A 20,080-nucleotide genomic window follows, 5' to 3' on the forward strand; every position below is an offset into this window, starting at 1 on the left:
GCTCAGCAGCCCTGGTTATCGTGGTCAGTACAGAGAGGGGATACAGAAGGTGGCAGGTTTAGACACTTTTTTTTTTTTTTTTACAGTTTAGAGGGGGGACAGATTACACAGCACAAGCACTGTGCTTTTTAATCTGCTTTAAGGGACCAGGATCTGTATTTTTTTTTTGGGGGGGGGTTAACAAACACTTTAAGGATTTAGAGAAGATCTGTAAAGAAGAGTGGACCAAAATCCCTCCCGAGATGTGTGCAAACCTGGTCACCAACTACAAGAAACGTCTTATCTCCGTGCTTGCCAACAAGGGTTTCTCCACAAAAGTCATGTTTTGCCTGGGGATCAAATACTTATTTTACTCACCGAACTGCAACCTACTGTATTTATCGGCATATAACACGCACTTTTTCCCCTGAAAATCAGGGGAAAATCGTGGGTGCGTGTTATAGGCCGATCCCCGCCAATTTTGTGTGATCGGAGCGATCGCACAGATTGCCGCCGACATACACAGACGTGTGTAAATTCAAATATGGCGCCGAGACTGCAGGGACTCGGCGGAGCCGAGATACACATACCCGAGAGTCCTCGGCTTTTCTCGGCGCCGCTTACAGTCCCGCCCAGTCCCGCCATTGGACCTGTGTGATGTCCTTTATAGGGCGGGACTGTAAGCGGCGCCGAGGACTCTCGGGTATGTGTATCTCGGCTCCGCCGTGTCCCTGCAGTCTCGGCGCCATATTTGAATTTACACACGGCTGTGTATGTCGGCACGGATCGCGGCGATCACACAAGGCTGCACTGGGGCAAAGCTGCACTGACAAGGCTGCACTGGGGCAAAGCTGCACTGACAAGGCTGCACTGGGGCAAAGCTGCACTGACAAGGCTGCACTGGGGCAAAGCTGCACTGACAAGGCTGCACTGGGGCAAAGCTGCACTGACAAGGCTGCACTGGGGCAAAGCTGCACTGACAAGGCTGCACTGGGGCAAAGCTGCACTGACAAGGCTGCACTGGGGCAAAGCTGCACTGACAAGGCTGCACTGGGGCAAAGCTGCACTGGGGCAAAGCTGCACTGACAAGGCTGCACTGGGGCAAAGCTGCACTGACAAGGCTGCACTGGGGCAAAGCTGCACTGACAAGGCTGCACTGGGGCAAAGCTGCACTGACAAGGCTGCACTGGGCAAAGCTGCACTGACAAGGCTGCACTGGGGCAAAGCTGCACTGACAAGGCTGCACTGGGGCAAAGCTGCACTGACAAGGCTGCACTGGGGCAAAGCTGCACTGACAAGGCTGCACTGGGGCAAAGCTGCACTGACAAGGCTGCACTGGGGCAAAGCTGCACTGACAAGGCTGCACTGGGGCAAAGCTGCACTGGGGCAAAGCTGCACTGGGGCAAAGCTGCACTGGGGCAAAGCTGCACTGGGGCAAAGCTGCACTGACAAGGCTGCACTGGGGCAAAGCTGCACTGACAAGGCTGCACTGGGGGCAAAGCTGCACTGACAAGGCTGCACTGGGGCAAAGCTGCACTGACAAGGCTGCACTGGGGCAAAGCTGCACTGACAAGGCTGCACTGGGGCAAAGCTGCACTGACAAGGCTGCACTGGGGCAAAGCTGCACTGACAAGGCTGCACTGGGGCAAAGCTGCACTGACAAGGCTGCACTGGGGCAAAGCTGCACTGACAAGGCTGCACTGGGGCAAAGCTGCACTGACAAGGCTGCACTGGGGCAAAGCTGCACTGACAAGGCTGCACTGGGGCAAAGCTGCACTGGGGCAAAGCTGCACTGGGGCAAAGCTGCACTGACAAGGCTGCACTGGGGCAAAGCTGCACTGACAAGGCTGCACTGGGGCAAAGCTGCACTGACAAGGCTGCACTGGGGCAAAGCTGCACTGACAAGGCTGCACTGGGGCAAAGCTGCACTGACAAGGCTGCACTGGGGCAAAGCTGCACTGACAAGGCTGCACTGGGGCAAAGCTGCACTGACAAGGCTGCACTGGGGCAAAGCTGCACTGACAAGGCTGCAATGGACACTGGGGCAAGGCTGCACTGACAATTCTGCACTGGGGCAAAGCTGCACTGACAATTCTGCACTGGGGCAAAGCTGCACTGACAAGGCTGCAATAGACACTGGAGCAAGGCTGCACGGACACTGACAAGGCTGCAGATGGACACTGATAACGCTGCATTGATGGGCATTTTAATGTAAGTTTTTTTTTCCTTAAAATTCCCTCCTAAACTTGGGGTGCGTGTCATACGCCGATAAATACGGTAATTTATAACATTTGTATCATGCGGTTTTTTTTTCTGGATTTTTGGTTGATATTCTGTCTCTATCATTTAAAATACACCTATGATAAAAATTATAGACCCTTCATTTCTTTGTAAGTGGGCAAACTTACAAAATCTGCAGGGGATCAAATCATTCTTTTCTCCCCACTGTATACACGCAGGGCAGGGAATGCCTCGGCCGCCTACGATTGGCGGTGAGCAGTGACGGCTTCCTGGCAGAATAGCACAGGTGGGTACGAACTAGGATCCCAACCCACCTGACCTTATCCTTATTTATCAGCATTGAAATGGTGAACTGTAAGAATTTTGTACATAAAAAGGTGAAAAAAAAAAAAAAAAAAAACTCTAAACCGCGCACCCTGGAAACCACAATTATAAATATAACCAAAAGGTCAAAAATAGTGAAAGGAAAATTAATAATTTCATACCGCGCTCAAATGTATAAATAATAAAAAAAATATGAAGAAAAATGCAAATGTATAAAAAAAGTGTGGTCAAATAATGTTCAAATGTGAGTATAAATTAAGTATAAATAAAGTATAAACTTTATTGAAAATGTATACATTAAAAAAAAGTGTGGTCAAATAATGTTCAAATGAGAGTATAAATTATCAATAAAGTTTATACTTTATTTATACTTCATTTATACTCACATTTGAACATTACTTGACCACACTTTTTTTAATGCGAGTATAAATTTTCAGTAAAGTTTATTCTTTATTTATACTCACATTTGAACATAGTTTGACCACATTTTTTTTTATACATTTGTATTTTTCTTCATTTTTTTTTTTTATTATTTATACATTTGAGCGCGGTATGAAATGAATTATTAATTTTCCTTTCACTATTTGAACTGTAAGAATGCAATGCTTAAAGGATAACAATGGGGCAAAGAAAGTCGCAAAAAAATAAAATAAATGAATACAGCATATACAATTGCTACACAAGTTATATTGTAATTGAATGTTATGAAAAATTATCTTTTCTTTTCAATCTGCAGCCGCTGTAATTTTCTGTAAAATTCAATACGGCCACCTGGAGGCGCTCTGTACACAGATGGTATACAGAACGCCCCCCCCCCCCCCCCCCCCCCCCCCCAGAAATGTCATTTCCTGCTTGTGTTATTGGCTCACTGATTTCCCCAGAAGTCTGTACTAGGACACACGTCAGATTTTGGGCATCCCCTGCAACAAAAACAGTTTTTTGTTGGTACGCCAAAGGGAAACAACGTCCAAAAGGGATGCAGACCCTGCCACTTTCCTCATTAGAACCCTGCAAGTGCAGCTGCCGATTGATAATGATAAAATCATTCATACTCACTTTGCATATGGACACAGAGAAACAGTTATTTCTTCAGAACAACAAAAAGGTAGGAATTTGCAGCAAAGTTTGTTATAATCCCTGCAATGTACAGAGATCACCCAGAGGGGAATGTTATTTTCTCAAGAAAAGCGGAGTTACTCTTTAAAGCAAACTTCAGTCCCACTGTGTACAGGGCTCCCCCTCTGCTGCCGCCATTACGGCACATGAGCTGTCAGACTATGCCTGCCCTTCGAGTCCTGGCAGTCCTCGTTGGTGCATCTGCGCAGGGCAATTTCGGCGTGAACGTAAAGACAGGGAAGTATTTGTACTTCCTTGGTAGCAGTCTTTGCATGTGCATGAGAAACCCCAATCCATTCACAGATGTCTGCAGAAACCAGTGCATGTGCAGATGCGCTGCCGGGCTCTCGGGATCAGAGCCCTGTGGCACATTTGCGCACGTGCATGGGCAGGGAGAACATCTCACGTGGGTGAGAAAGTGCAGCACAAATAAAGCACATTGCGGAACAATGTGGCGGTGGCTGTCTGCTTCCAAAACAAGGGGATGCAACTTTTTGCCGCTGTGATCAGGAGAGGTAGGATGGATCTCCTACAGATCTTGCTCAGAATTTCATGATGGTGTAAGAGGAAGAACACAGTGGGGGTCCAAGGCAGCTCCTGATCCATAAACTTCTGGACAATGCGGTGGACCTCGGTCCAATAGGGGAGCAGGAGACGACAGGACCAGAAGACGTGGAGGAGAGAGCCTGGTTCCTCCCCGCATCTCCAGCATAAATCAGAACTCTGAGGGACCATCTGATCTAAATCCCCCTTTTGACCCCCCCCCCTCCCCCGACTTCCTGTAGTCTCTGCTTGTGCACAGGGCCGTCTTAATAGCATCCTATAGAGGGCACAGTATATGTTCTGGGACGCTTCCCAGGACACAACCATATTGGGACAGTTTAGTAAAAAGCATGACTGTCCCAGCAAATCCGGGGCAGTTGGCAAGTATGATGTAATGCAAGATTATTGTGGGGCCCCCCCATGTACCTGGGGCCCCTGGGCAGTACCCAGGAGTGCCCTTGCATTAGGATGGCCCTGCTTGTGCATCTTCCTCAATCTGCCCTCTATTTCTCTAGGTTCTTTCTTTCCTTTCTCTGGGGTTTACATTCTATTGGCCAAGAAACTGATGAGATCCCTGATTTGGGATCATCTCACCACTGGACAATGAGGTCCCTGTACTCCAATGGCCTCCACACTCACCACATCTCAGTCCAATAGAGCACCTTTGGGAAGTGGTGGAACGGGAGATCGGCATCATGGATGTGCAGCCGACAAATCTGCAGCAACTGTGTGATGCTATCATGTCATTATGGAGCAAAATCTCTGAGGAACGTTTCCAACACCTTGTTGTATCTATGCCACCAAGAATGAAGGCAAAAGGGGGTCCAACCCGCTACTAGCAAGGGGGACCTAATAAAATGTCCACTGAGTGTATATTACACATGGAGTATTTACTACAACTTTGGGATTTCATTCATTATATCCGAGAACATGCTGACACTAGTCCAAAGCTTTAAGATCTTCTTTAACCTCTTCAGCCCTGGAAGATTTTACCCCCCTTCCTGACCAGAGCACTTTTTGCGATACGGCACTGCGTCGCTTTTACTGACAATTGCGCGGTTGTGCGACGTTGTACCCGAACAAAATTGACGACCTTTTCTCCCCACAAATAGAGCTTTCTTTTGGTGGTATTTGATCACCTCTGCGGTTTTTATTTTTTGCGCTATAAACAAACAAAAAAAAAAAAGACAATTTTGAAAAAAAAAAGCAATATTTTTTACTTTTTGCTATAATAAATATCCCCCAAAAATATATTAAAAAAACAATTTTTTTCCTCAGTTTAGGCCGATATGTATTCTTCTACATATTTTTGGTAAAAAAAAAAAAAGAAGAAAAAAAACGCAATAAGCGTATATTGATTTGTTTGCGCAAAAGTTTTAGCGTCTACAAAATAGGAGATAGTTTTATGGCATTTTTTTTTTTTTTATTAGTAATGGCGGCAATCTGCGATTTTTATCAGGACTGTGACATTATGGTCGGACACTTTTGACACTATTTTGGGACCATTGTCATTTATACAGCGATCAGTGCTATAAAAATGCACTGATTACTGTGTAAATGACACTGGCAGGGAAGGGGTTAAACACTAGGGGGTGATCAAGGGGTTAAGTGTGTCCTAGGGAGTGATTCTAACTGTGGGGGGGGGAGGGGGGGGGCTACAACTCACAAGACAGTGATCCCTGCTCCCGATGACAGGCACTTCCCCGTTCTGCGGCTCCGTGACACCGGCGGACATAGAGTCCGTTGGTCCCGCAGGCACAGTCACGCTGTATACGGCGGGCGCTCTCGCCTGCTAGCCCCGCCATTTAAAAAGGGGATGTAAAGGTACGCCCATTTGCCCACCGCTGCCACTGTGCCGACGTATATCGGCGTGCGGCGGTCGGCGAGTGGTCAATATTCTAATTTGTGCTTGGTTGGACATTTAAAAACAAATATTCCTGAACAATATTAATATAAAAGGTCGTTACCATAAGCTGTTTGAGGTCCGCTCTCTCTGCTGGATTCTTCACCAGGCTGCAAGACAAAAATCAACACGAGTTACAGCTGTCAGATTTTTAGACTTTACAATAAATACAGATTTTTTTCTATAATGAAGAAGATGTATATGTTGTGAGAGATCTGATATCTATATTTCCCACAAAAGAACAAATAACATTGTAACTGTTATAAATTCATATAAAAGGAAATAACATTGTAACTAAATTCATATAACAGTTATTAATATAAAAGGAAATAAAATTGTAACTACATTCATATAACAGTTACAATGTTATTTCCTTTTATATGAATTTTTAACCGTTATAAATTCATGTAAAGGGAAATAACATTGTAACTGTTATAAATTCATATAAAAGGAAATAACATTGTAACTGTTATAAATTCATATAAAAGGAAATAACATTGTAACTGTTATAAATTCATATAAAAGGAAATAACATTGTAACTGTTATAAATTCATATAAAAGGAAATAACATTGTAACTGTTATTAATTCATATAAAAAGGACTATATCAGTGCCTCCCAAATTTGTGTTCTGATCAGCTCACCATTTATTCACAAAGTCCTGGAATTCTGCTCCAAACACTCCACTGGGTAACTTGGGAGGGGGCTGCGAATGACAAATACATAAAAGAATCATGTATGAAATCAATTATGATCAATGTAAATCAGAGATGAAAGAAGAAGGTTGGTTTAAAGAGGAACTGCAATCTGTTCACATAATTTGTAATTAAAACATCTTTGCCATTCTGAAGCTTCCCTCCAACCCCTTTGCATATTATTTTACGATTCTGTACTTGCCAAATATGCTGCAGAAACCTCCCTCCACCGAGTCTGGCTGCAGCCATTTTAACTGTGGGCAGCTGAAGCTGCTGCCTGTTTACTTCCTGGATTTACACAGACACACAGAGGCACACCTCCAGCTCTGCAGCTTCCATTGGCCCTCTTATGACTCATCCTCCCTCCCTTCCTGGCAAAGAGAGAGAGAGCAGTGCATGATGTCATAATCCTAGGCCAATGACCAGACAAGAAACAGGAAGTGGGCTGTATAAGGGATTTACTGGCAGAAAAAAAAATGTTTTACTATCCAAAGATAAACAACAAGGGCAGAAGATTTAATAGATGGAAAGATGAAAAAATGACTGAAGGTCCACTTTAAGCTGAACTCCAGAAACACAGATACATTTTCAACTGGAAAAAAAAATATTATAATAAATATATAACTTTTCTTGTATTAAGAGAGGTATGGACTCCAGAGAGATATCATTCCCCCCTCCCCCCCTGTACAAATCATTAGTAAGATCTCATCTGGAATATGCAGTTCAGTTTTGGGCTCCAGTTCTCAAAAAAGATATCAGGGAACTGGAGAAAGTGCAGAGAAGGGCAACCAAACTGATAAGAGGCATGGAGGAGCTCAGCTATGAGGAAAGATTAGAGGAACTGAATTAATTCTCTCTTGAGAAGAGGAGATTAAGGGGAGATATGATCACCATGTATAAATAAGGGGTCCATATAGTGAACTTGGTGTTGAGTTATTTAACTTTAAAGGTCATCACTGAGGACAAGGAGGCACTCTTTACATCTGGAGGAAAAAGAGATTTCATCTCCAAATACGGAAAGGTTTCTTCACAGTAAGAGCTGTGAAAATGTGGAACAGACTCCCTCCAGAGGTGGTTCTTGGCAGCTCAATAGATTGCTTTAACTGATTGCCGGTCGGCCGCCATTTGAACGGTTCCCCTGCGCGAATTGCCGTAGCTGTACGGCGGCCGCTTTAAGGGGCATAGGGGGCGTGCCCGCTGCAGTACAGAGGAGCCAATACGCGTTGATCGCTCCTGACCGAGCCAGAATGAGGATCTGTGTGTGTAAAAACACAAATCCACATTCTGACAGGGGAGAGGAGACACATCGTGTGTTCCTAGTATATAGGAACACCGATCAGTCTGCTCCCCCAGGCAGTCCCCCCCCACCATTAGAACACATTAAACGCCTTGATCGCCCCCTAGTGTTGACCCCTTCCCCGCCAGTGACATTTATGCAGTAATCAGTGGCTATTTTTAGCACTAATCATTGTATAAATATGTCAGTGGTCCCAAAAAAGTGTCAAAAGTGTCCGATCTGTCCGCTGCAATGTCGCAGAAAAAAAAAAAAGAGGATCGCAGATCGCCGCCATTACTAATAAAAAAAATAAATAAATAAATAAAAATGCCACAAATCTATCCCCTATTTTGTAGACGCTATAACTTTTGTGCAAACCAATCAATATACGCTTGTGGCGATTTTGTTTACCAAAAATATGTAGATGAATATATATCAGCCTAAACTGAGGAAAAGAAATTGGGGATAAGTATTATAGGAAAAAGTAAATATTGTTTTTTTTTTTTTTTTTTAATTGTCGCTCATTTTTTGTTAAAAAAAATTAAAGAAATAATTTGCAGGGGTGATCAAATATTACCAAAAGAAAGCTCTATTTGTGGGGAAAAAAGGATGTCAATTTTTCTTGGGTACAGCGTCGCACGACCGCGCAATTGTCAGTTAAAGCGACGCAGTGCCGCATCGCAAAAAGTGGCCCGGTCCGGGGCTGAAGTGGTTAAAAAAAAAGCCCTGGATTCTTTCCTAATGTATATAATATAACTGGGCACTGACATTTATAGGTAAAGGTGATCCAGTGAATATCAGATTGGAATTTTTTTTCTCCTGCTGTAGCAAATTGGATCATGCTTTTCTGGGGGTTTTTCGCCTTCCTCTGGATCAACTGTGGGTATAGGATTGTGTATATGGGATTGTAAGATTGAGTTTTTATTTTTTATTTTTATTGGTTGAACTAGATGGATTTGTGTCTTTTTTCAACCTATGTAAATACATGGACCGCTTTTCTCTACCAACAGATTTCTATTCCCGTCCATTCATTCCCGAGGTTTACACAGCTATGCTAGACTTTGCAGCTGGGCTATGATGTCACAATCTCCACTTCAGCCAATCAGAGGAAGCCTTGCATTAATTCATAAAAACACAAGGCTAGCTGTGAATGGCCAAGCAGTACTCAGTCCAACTCAATTTTGTTTGGGGAACAGGACAGGAAGTCCCGGTGCCGGAACACAGCTTATACAGAGCTGACAGTGAGTGCATGTATTATGCTAATAAAGCAGTGGTCTCCAAACTGTGGCCCGGGGGGCCGGATGCAGACCTTTGCTTGCCTCTGGCCCTTGGAGCATTATTCCTCCTACCGATACAAAAACACTATTCTGCCAACTAACACCAATGATGGGGCACAATTCCTCCCACCGACACCAATGATGGGGCACTATTCCTCCCAATGATGGGGCACTATTCCTCCCAATGATGGGGCACTATTCCTCCCAAGGATACCAAATGCGGCAATGTTTACTCCCACTAATGCCCGGAAAATTTCCACTTCCACTGGCCACAGTCCGGCCCCCCCTAAAGTTTGAAGGACAATAAACTGGCCCTATGTTTAGAAAGTTTGGAAACCCCTGTATTAAAGGAATAGTTTATTCAAGCCAGCAATGCCCATATAAACTTTCTTAAATGAAATGAAACCTGAAGTTGGGCTTTAACCAGATGCTGACAGCCCCATACTTTTACTGTAGCAGGGCGGCCACTCTGGGAAGAATCACGTACCTGTACGCGATTCTGCACTTTCAGGTCTGGGGCAACCCGCTTCCACTGTGACTGGACACAGTGGGAGACAAATCAGCAGATCCAGGGGGATGCGATGTCCGCAGCGACCCGCCGATCGTTCAAGGGACAGGCAAAACGGCGATCTGCCTGTGTGAACAAGGCAGATCGCCCTTCTGTGAGAAGGGGGAGGTAAAGATCCTGTGTTTCTGCAAAGCAGGAGCACAGATCTCTGCCTTCCCTCTGTACAAGCACCTCCCCCTCACAGTTAGCAAGCACTCCCTAGGAACACATTTAAACCATCTGATCGCCCCTGATGTTAACCCCTTTCGTGCCAGTGTCATTAGTACAGTGACAGTGCATATACTTTCTTAGCACTGAACACTGTATTAGTGTCACTGGTGCCCACAAAGTGTCAGTTAGGCATCCGATTTGTCAGCCGCAATATCGCAGTCCTGCTATAAAAGTCGCTGATCGCCGCCATTACGATTAGATAAAGAGGAATTCAAATATGTAAAATGTATACAAACAACAGAGGTTTATGTATGAACAAAATTTGGCAAAGCTGTTTGTCCATCAAAACTGCTTATTAAATCTATTCTGTGCAAATGGGGCAAAATCCAGCGTTGTCAGGCTATATTCTCTGCTGATCGAGAGGGAGTTCATTCACACCACAACAAATGCGTTAATGTTTTTTGAAACGCGCTGGCATGCATTGCATTTTTTTGCTTTTTTTTGCCTTGCAGTGTGTTGCATTTATGTACGTGCATGCATTGGAATGTGTTGCACTGAAAAAAAAAGTAGAGCATGCTGTACTTTTTTTTTTTTTTTTTCAATGCACGGCAAATGCAATGCAAAGTGCAAGTGTGAACTGCATTCATGCGTTGGGAATTCGCTCAAAAACAGCCCAGAGCATCTGGTGTGAATGAACCCCGAGTGTGGAAAATACCGCTTTAGGACCACTAGATGCTGCTGACTACCATAGGATACAAGTATGCTCTTAAGCGCCATCTAGTGGCCACAATGCAGTATTTTCCACATTGGCAAACTCAAACTGCAGAGACCCAGGCCCCCGGGACGTGAAAACAGGCATACACAACACTATACAGTGTGGAAAATAATGATCTGATCCCCTGCACATTTGGTATGTTTGCCCACTTACAAAGAAATGAAGGGTCTATAATTGTCATCATAGGTGTATTTTAAATGATAGAGACCAGTGGCGGCTGGTGCTAAACATTTTTTGGGGGGGCGGCAAACACACCCCACCCCCCCAGGTGCACTCACCCCTCTAGAGGTAACGGCACCGCAGCGTCTCCTCCCGGATGACCCGGTCTTCTTTAGATCCGTCTCCTGTCCTGATTGGCCAGGAGGAGAAGCTGGAAACCCATAGCGAAAATCGATTCGCTAGTATCACAAGTGGGAATATTCGGGGCGCAGAAACAACCTTTTTCAAGACAATTAGAGCCTTCGGCTCTAATCATGTGCCTTAAATAAAAAAAATGTAAAAAAAAACAAACAGACCTCATAGTAAGGCATTAGTCCGGTGCCTCACATGCAAAACTAGGTTGGCTGCACCCCTAATGGACCGGCCACCACTGATAGAGACAAGAGTATCAACCAAAAATCCAGAAAAAACACATGATACAAATGTTATAAATTGAGTTGCAGTTCAGTGAGTAAAATAAGTATTTGATCCCCAAGCAAAACACGACTTGGTAGTTGGTGGATGAAACCCTTGTTGGCCAGCACAGAAGTCAGATGTTTCTTGTAGTTGGTGGCCAGGTTTGCACACATCTCTGGAGGGATTTTGGTCCACTCTTCTTTACAGATCTTCTCTAAATCCTTAAGGTTTCATGGCTGTCGCTTGGCAACTCAAACTTTCAGCTCCCTCCATAAATTTTCTATAGGATTAAGGTCTGGAGACTGACTAGGCCACTCCATGACCTTAATGTGCTTCTGATTGAGCCACTCCCTTGTTGCCTTAGTGGTATGTTTTAGGTCATTGTCATACTAAAAGACCCATCCATGACCCATCTTCAGTGATCTGGCTGAGGGAAGAAGGTTCTCATCCAAAATTTTACAATACATAACCCCCATCCATTGGCTCCTCAATGCGGCAAAGTCGGCCTGTACCTTTATCAGAGAAACAGCCCCAAAGCATCATGTTTCCACCTCCGTGCCTGACTGTAGGGATGGTGTTCTTAGGGTTATATTTAGCATTTTCTTCCTCCAAACACAAGTCCCCCTCCTTAAGAAGGCACATGTATGTATGGCAGTCATGCCAATGAACATCTAAATGATTCAGAGAAGGATTGGGAGAAAGTGCTGTGGTCAGATGAAACCAAAATTGAGCTCTTTGGCATTAACTCGACTTGCTATGTTTGGAGGAAGAAAAATGCTGACTATGACCCCAAGAACACCATCCCTACAGTCAAGCACGGAGGTGGAAAAATGTTGCTTTGGGGCCGTTTCTCTGCTAAAGGCACAGACCGACTTTGCTGCATTGAGGGGCCAATGGACAGGACCATGTATAATAAAAATATCTGGATGAGAACCTTCTTCCCTCAGCCAGAACACTGAAGATGGGTCTTCCAGCATGACATGGACTCAAAACACACCGCCAAGGAAACAAAGGAGTGCCTCAAGAAGAAGAACATTAAGGCCATGGAGTGGCCTAGTCAGTCTCCAGATCTTAATCCTATAGAAAAATTTATGGAGGGAGCTGAAACTTCGAGTTGCCAAGAGACACCCAAGAAACCTTATGTAGAGAAGATCTGTAAAGAAGAGTGGACCAAAATCCCTCCCGAGATGTGCGCAAACCTGGTCACCAACTACAAGAAACGTCTGACCTCTGTGCTTGCCAACAAGGGTTTCTCCACCAAGTCATGTTATCCTTGGGGATCCAAAACTTATTTTACTCACTGAACTGCAACTCAATTTATAACATTTGTATCATGTGTGTTTTTTTTTTCTGGATTTTTGGTTGATATTCTGTCTCTATTATTTAAAATACACCTATGATAAAAATTATAGACCCTTCATATCTTTGTAAGTAGGGCAAACTTACAAAATCTGCAGGGGATTAAATCATTAATTTTCCCCACTATATACCAATTAAGAGTAGTAAACATGTGCACTGCCGAAAAATGTGATTGTTTTCATTTCATTCATTTTTGTTTTTTTGTTTCTAGGGCCATTCGTTATGATCGCAATTCGTAAATTCCAAAATTCGTAAATTCCAAAATAAGAAAGAAAATTTGAAACAATAAACTAATAACAACTATTAAATTATAGGAATTTCCTTTCAAATTTGGCTGTTGGTGAACGTAACAAATACAAATTTATCCGAAGTTACGAATTATCTGGAATAACGAATGCCGCATCTAAACAAATGGAATGGAATGAATTAATAACAATAATAATAAAACGTTTTGTTATTAATTTGTTACGTTCCATTCATTTAAATACGGCATTAGTTATTTTGGATGATTCGTAACTTCGGATAAATTCATATTCGTTACGTTCACTAACAGTCAAATTTAAAAGGAAATGCCAATAGTTAGTAATAGTTAAGTTATTATTAGTTAGTTATTATTTCGGGTTTAAGAACTTACGAATATTTGGGAAAAAAATAATTACACGGGTTTTCGTTCATTCAGATATTTCAGAATGAACGTATTTGTCGAAATTTGTTAAAAAACTAATTCGGAACGAAGCAAATTGCACATGTCTAAAGAGTAGGACATGGGACAGTCAATGGGAAAAAGCAGAATAAAGTGTAGAGAGTTTAAATGCAGCCGTGTCTATGGAGGCTGAATAAAATCATAAACATCTCCAAATTCCATCGGTTGATCCAGAAGAATTAAAACTGAACAGCTTGAGAAATGACAGCCCTGGGAGGACGTGGAATTGTATGCAGGCAGTTTATTCGTTTACCTCGTTCACAATATAATCCAGTAACTCAAAGATCGCCATGGGAGGGCGGCTGTCCGGACCATAAGCTAAAACAAGAGAATAAAAAAGGAAAAATTAACACAACCCTATTTTATTGGCATACATTAGGCTGGGCATAGAGGTTTAATTTTCTTGTACAATCTTCCTTTAGATTTACCAAAAAACAAAGAATACGAGGTCAAAACTAAAAACTTTCAATTGTATACAATTAGGCAGAAGACCCTCGCACTACATACAGTGCCTTGAAAAAGTATTCATACCCCTTGAAATTTTTCACATTTTGTCACATTGTGGGGATGCTTTTCTTCAGCAGGGACAGGGAAGCTGGTCAGAGTTGATGGGAAGATGGATTGAGCCAAATACAGGACAATCTTAGAAGAAAACCTGTTATGCCGCGTACACACGGTCGGACTTTTCGTCTACAAAAGTCCAACGGACGCTGACGGACTAAAGCTGGCTGGTAATCCGATCGTGTGTGGGCTTCTCCGGACTTTCAACTGACTTTTTCAGCCTCAAATCCGACGGACTTTAGATTTGAAACATGCTTCAAATCTTTCCGACGGACTCGAGTCCGGTCGAAAAATCCGCTCGTCTGTATGCTAGTCTGACGGACAAAAACCCACGCTAGGGCAGCTATTGGCTACTGGCTATCAACTTCCTTATTTTAGTCCGGTGTACGTCATCACGTAAGAATTCGACGGACTTTTGTGTGATCGTGTGTAGGCAAGTCTGTTCGTTAGAAAGTCCGCCGCAAGTCCGTCGAAAGTCCGTCGGACAGGCTGTCGGACTTTTGTAGCTGAAAAGTCCGACCGTGTGTACGCGGCATTAGAGTCTGCAAAAGACTTGAGACTGGGGCGGAGGTTCACCTTCCAGCAGGTCAACGACCCGAAACATACAACCAGAGATACAATGGAATGACTTAGATCAAAGTATATTCATGTGTTAGAATGGCCCAGTCACAGTCCAGACCTAAATACAATTGAGAATCTGTGGCAAGACTTGCTGTTCACAGACGCTCTCCATCCAATCTGACAGAACTTGAGATATTCTGCAAAGAAGAATGGGCAAAAATGTCCCTCTCTAGATGTACAAAGCTGGTAGAGACATCCCCAAAAAGACTTGCAGCTGTAATTGTAGAGGAAGGTGGTTCTACAAAGTATTGACTCTGGGGGGCGCCATACAAATGTACCCCACACACTTTTCACATATTTATTGAAAATTTTGAAAACCGTTTATCATTTTCCTTCCACTTCACAATTATGTGCCACTTTGTGTTGGTCTATCACATAAAATCCCAATAAAATACATTTACCTTTTTGGCTGTAACATGACAAATTGTGGAAAATTTCAGGGGGTATGAATACTTTTTTAGGGCACTGTATATGTGTATTTATTTAAAAAAAAGGGGGACTTAGCCTTTAAAGTCAGACCTGGTTTTTTTTTAGCCTTCATCATTGGGTTTGCAAACTTTCTACCATGCAGTGAACTGGCATTAAAAAAGGCAGGTTGCCCACCTTCCCAGGTTAACACTTACAACTGATAGGACGTCCCGGTGGTCTGGGGCGGGGGGGCAGTTCAGATATCGCCGGATCGCCCTCCACGGAACAGCCGAACATCATTTCTAGCTCCTTTGCGTCAGGAGGAGGAATTGGATACCGCCCGATGGCCATTTCAACCAGTGAGAGCCCCATACTCCAGATATCGGACTGCACCGAGTAGTGTGTGCCCTGCAGCCGCTCCGGCTAAAATACAAAAAAAGAATCAGATCTTCAGGTTTGAAATTCCACATACCGGTCTTCTGTACGGCCCGAGATCTTTTCCAGTGACCAACAAGGATTCCATTTCTAACCTCCAAAACAGAAATGGCAGAATGGAAGATACAATCTGATCACCAGCACAGGCAATACCATCAGGCACAACTATATTGGTGTTTGCATGGGAGTCATACTATCTCAAAGCGATTATATATAGACAGATAGAGATATCTTTATCGGTCTATCTAGAGATATCTCCCTCTCATATATAGAGAGAGAGAGAGATAGAGAGAGATAGAGAGATAGAGAGAGATTATATATCTATCTATAGATATAAATATATATATATATATAATATCTATATTTATCTATCTATCGATAGATAGATAGATAGATAGATAGATAGATAGAGAGAGAGAGAGAGAGAGAGAGATATTATATCTATATATATATTATATCTATATCTCTCTATATCTATATCTCTCTATATCTATATCTCTCTATCTATATCTCTCTCTATCTATATCTCTCTCTATCTCTCTCTATCTCTCTCTATCTCTCTATAGATAGAGAGATAGAGAGAGAGAGAGAGAGAGAGAGAGAGAGAGAGAGAGAGAGAGAGAGATATTATATCTATATCATATCTCTCTATCTATATCTCTCTATCTATCTATCTATCTATCTATCTATATCTATATCTCTCTATCTATCTCTCTATCTATCTATATCTCTCTATATCTCTCTATCTATCTATCTATATCTATATCTCTCTATCTATCTCTCTCTCTCTCTCTCTATCTATCTATAGATATCTATCTATATATAATAAAAAATACAAAAAAAGTCACTTAAAGCTGAATACTAGCAATAAATAAATAAATAAATAAATAAGCGCCTTACCCTTGCACCTCTAGACTGGGGGGTTAATCCTGCAAGGGAAGATTTTATGTAATTTACAGGATTCAGCTTTAAATTTGACTTGACTGCACAACCGATTGACTGAGGGATAGGGGTAATGAATACGCCTGACCCCTGCACCCCTAGACTTGGGGGGGGTTCCTACTAAAAGGGTAGGTTTTATGCAATTCCCAGAATACAGCTTTAATTCTGTCTTGACTTGACTTGACTACTTGTGGGATTGAAAGATGGGGTAATACGACTTACCCCTGCACCCTTAAGACTAGTAGGTAGGTTAAGTAAAGCGCCTTACCCTTGCACCCCTAGACTGGGGGGGGGGGGGGTGTTCCTACAGCAAGGGAAGATTTTATGTAATTTAAAGTTGAATTCTGGAAATTTGACTTGACTGCACGACTGAGTGACTAAGGGATAGGGTAAGGAATACGCCTGACCCCTGCACCCCTAGACTTGGGGGGGCGGGGGGGGTCCTCCTACTGAAAGGGTAGGTTTTATGCACTTCCCAGAATTCAGCTTTAAATCTGTTTTGACTACAAAACTTGAGGGATTGAAGGATGGGGTAATACAACTTACCCTCGCACCCTTAGACTGGGGGGGGGTTGTTCTCACTGCAGGAGTAGATTTTATGCAATTCCCAGAATTGAGCTTTAAATCTGTCTTGACTACACGGAGGGACCTGAAGGATAGGATAGGGTAAGGAATACGCCTGACCCCTGCACCCCTAGACTTTCGGGGGGGTGTTCCTAATGAAAGGGTACGTTTTATGCAATTCCCAGAATTCAGCTTTAAATCTGTCTTGACTACACGAAGGAGGGACCTGAGGGATAGGGTAGGGTAAGGAATACGCCTGACCCCTGCACCCTAATGATTCCCAGAATTCATCTCAAATGAGATCTGTACAGACCGTTCTATGGTACCCGTAATGAGGGCACACTGAAGTTTCAGGTAGGAAGAGCGCCTGTAACTGACAGGTAACAGGGTCCCATGCCCTATCCTAGCTGCCTCGTCCAATCAGAACCTCTCTTTCCAATCCCAAAATCTGATGCATGCTTTTAATCAAGCAGCACAGATGAAATCTGCTCTACGTAATGAATAGCAGCACACAGCCCTGCTACCTATAGAATTACATAAAGAACTCCAATCTGTTCTCTGCAATAAATCAGCGTGCCTCCCGAAGACGAGGCACAAATGGCGTCCCCCCCCCCCCCCCCCCCATCTGAAGAGCTGTTATTACACACACAACCAACAGTGTGGGAGGACGTTCTAATACTCCATCTGCTGCGTGACACACAATGCGAGCGAGTGCGATCCAGAGCGTGCTGTGATCATCCTTCTCGTATGGCACACGGCGGATTACACAACGCATGGAGGCAATGGAAGGAGTGCGCACATATACAGCAGATCCATCGTCCACCAGCGCCCCCCCATGGACACTCACAGACATGTAGGATCTCGTCCCCACGAAGGAGTTGGCCATCGAGTCGATGAGCTGTCCGCTGACCCCGAAGTCGCAGAGTTTGATTTCACCTCTGGAGTTCACCAGGATATTAGACGGCTTCACGTCTGTAAGAAAAAGTAAGAAAAAAAAAAAAAAAAAAACAGGATGACGGAGGAGGGAAAGAACTGCGGAGGGGTGAAAGTGACATTAAACCCAAAAAATGATTTATTGGCTGCTTGCCAAATCTTAGGAGGAAGAGTATCTCCTATACTTATACATAAGCCGCACATTGCTGCAAGTCCTCTGTAAAGAGGTATGTGGCAGTCTCAACCAGGCCACGCTCAACGCGTTTCACTCCGCCCCCTAGAGCGGTGATGGTGAACCTCGGCACCCCGGATGTTTTGGAACTACATTTCCCGTGATGCTCAACTACACTGCAGAGTGCATGAGAATCATGGGAAATGTAGTTCCAAAACATCTGGGGTGCCAAGGTTCGCCATCACTGCCCTAGAGCATAAGCGTGCGGATTACCCCATGATTAAGCTCCAGGGGGCGGAGCAAAACATGTTGTTAGGTAGGTCCTCCTAGTACATACACTCTATTGTCAAATTATGGAACACCTGCCTTTACACGCACATACAGTTTAATGGCATCCCAGTCTTAGTCCGTAGGGTTCAATATTGAGTTGGCCCACCCTTTGCATCCACCCTTTGGCCCACCCTATAACAGCTTCAACTCTTCTGGGAAAGCCGTCCACAAGGTTTAGGAGTGTGTCTATGGGAACGTTTGACCATTCTTCCAGAAGAGCATTTGTGAGGTCAGGCACTGATGTTGGACGAGAAGGCCTGGCTCGCAGTCTCCAATATAATTCATCCCAAAGGTGTTCTATTGGGTTGAGGCCAGTCAAGTTCCTCCACCCCAAACTCGCTCAGCCATGTCTTTATGGACCTTGCTTTGTGCACTGGTATCGGTACCCTTAGGACTCATTCACACACATTTTTTAGGGAGGGGGTGTTACGGTTTAAATGCAGTTTTATTGCTCCCAATCCCTACCCACCCTAACTATAGGCATTGTTCACAAGTGCAGCAGCCACTGATGCCCCTCTGAAAAGTGATCTGAGTGCGTTTGACAGTTGATGAGGAGGCGATACGCTGCCTCCTCCTCACCCGATTTAAACTCATGATTGTCGTGCAATGCACCTGATTGCAACACATTAGTACGGCAATTTAAAAAAAAAAAAAATGTTTAAATCAGGTGTGAGGAGCTGACATTGTGACCAGAGTGGAGATATCCTAAGACAGGACGGGTTTTACTGGCCAGATCACCAGGTGAGAATAAAGGGGGAAAAAAAGCCTAAAAAATAAAAAACGAATGCAGCCACCACATCTAAGGATCGGTGTGCTGCAATATATTACATTTGTGTTATTGGGCTCATCACATCTTTAAGTCGTATTCAGTGCTGGATGGGGGAAGGCAGCTGGAATAGTGCAGTCGGTTTAGACCCGGTGTAAAGCCGGCACTTTCTACATTCTCTCCTCTAACAATACATCTCAGTTACTAGGAGACAGATGCTCTAAAAGCATTTCCCATGGGGGGCAATTCATTAACTCTACAGCTACACTGAGAAACTCGCAGGCTCCCTCCTATTCTCCTCCGCAAAACACACTGCAGCCAGCCCTCCCATAGTACACAATGGCCACATAATGATAGCGCCCCATATATACGGGCTGACAATGGCGGTAATTAAGCCTCTTCTAATTAAGTTAATGGTTACATCTGTGGTCTCCAAACTGGGGGCCGGATTCGGCCCTTTGTATGGCTTTATCCGACCCTTGGAGCACTATTCCTCCTACTGATACGAAACACTATTCTGCCAACTGACACCAATGATGGGGCACTATTGCTCCCACTGACACCAATGATGGGGCACTATTGCTCCCACTGACACCAATGATGGGGCACTATTGCTCCCACTGACACCAATGATGGGGCACTATTGCTCCCACTGACACCAATGATGGGGCACTATTGCTCCCACTGACACCAATGATGGGGCACTATTGCTCCCACTGACACCAATGATGGGACACTATTGCTCCCACCGACACCAATGATGGGACACTATTGCTCCCACCGACACCAATGATGGGGCACTATTCCTCCCACCGACACCAATGA

At 43.9% G+C, this 20,080-nt stretch overlaps 1 protein-coding gene across 1 annotated transcript in view; it reads right to left on the minus strand.

Annotated features, from left to right (window-relative positions):
- The window catches only part of MAP2K1 (mitogen-activated protein kinase kinase 1), a 62,020-nt gene that overhangs the window by 2,982 nt on the left and 38,958 nt on the right, over window positions 1-20,080 (minus strand). Inside the window, exons 6-10 of the mRNA XM_073618304.1 lie at window positions 17,902-18,026; window positions 15,329-15,536; window positions 13,777-13,841; window positions 6,750-6,811; window positions 6,171-6,216 (exon numbers count right to left, since the gene is read on the minus strand). Coding sequence (XP_073474405.1) covers window positions 6,171-6,216; window positions 6,750-6,811; window positions 13,777-13,841; window positions 15,329-15,536; window positions 17,902-18,026 — 506 coding nt within the window. The remainder of the gene's footprint in view (window positions 1-6,170; window positions 6,217-6,749; window positions 6,812-13,776; window positions 13,842-15,328; window positions 15,537-17,901; window positions 18,027-20,080) is intronic.

This window comes from Aquarana catesbeiana, linkage group LG03 (genome assembly GCF_042186555.1).
Source record: "Aquarana catesbeiana isolate 2022-GZ linkage group LG03, ASM4218655v1, whole genome shotgun sequence".
Lineage (NCBI taxonomy): Eukaryota > Metazoa > Chordata > Amphibia > Anura > Ranidae > Aquarana > Aquarana catesbeiana.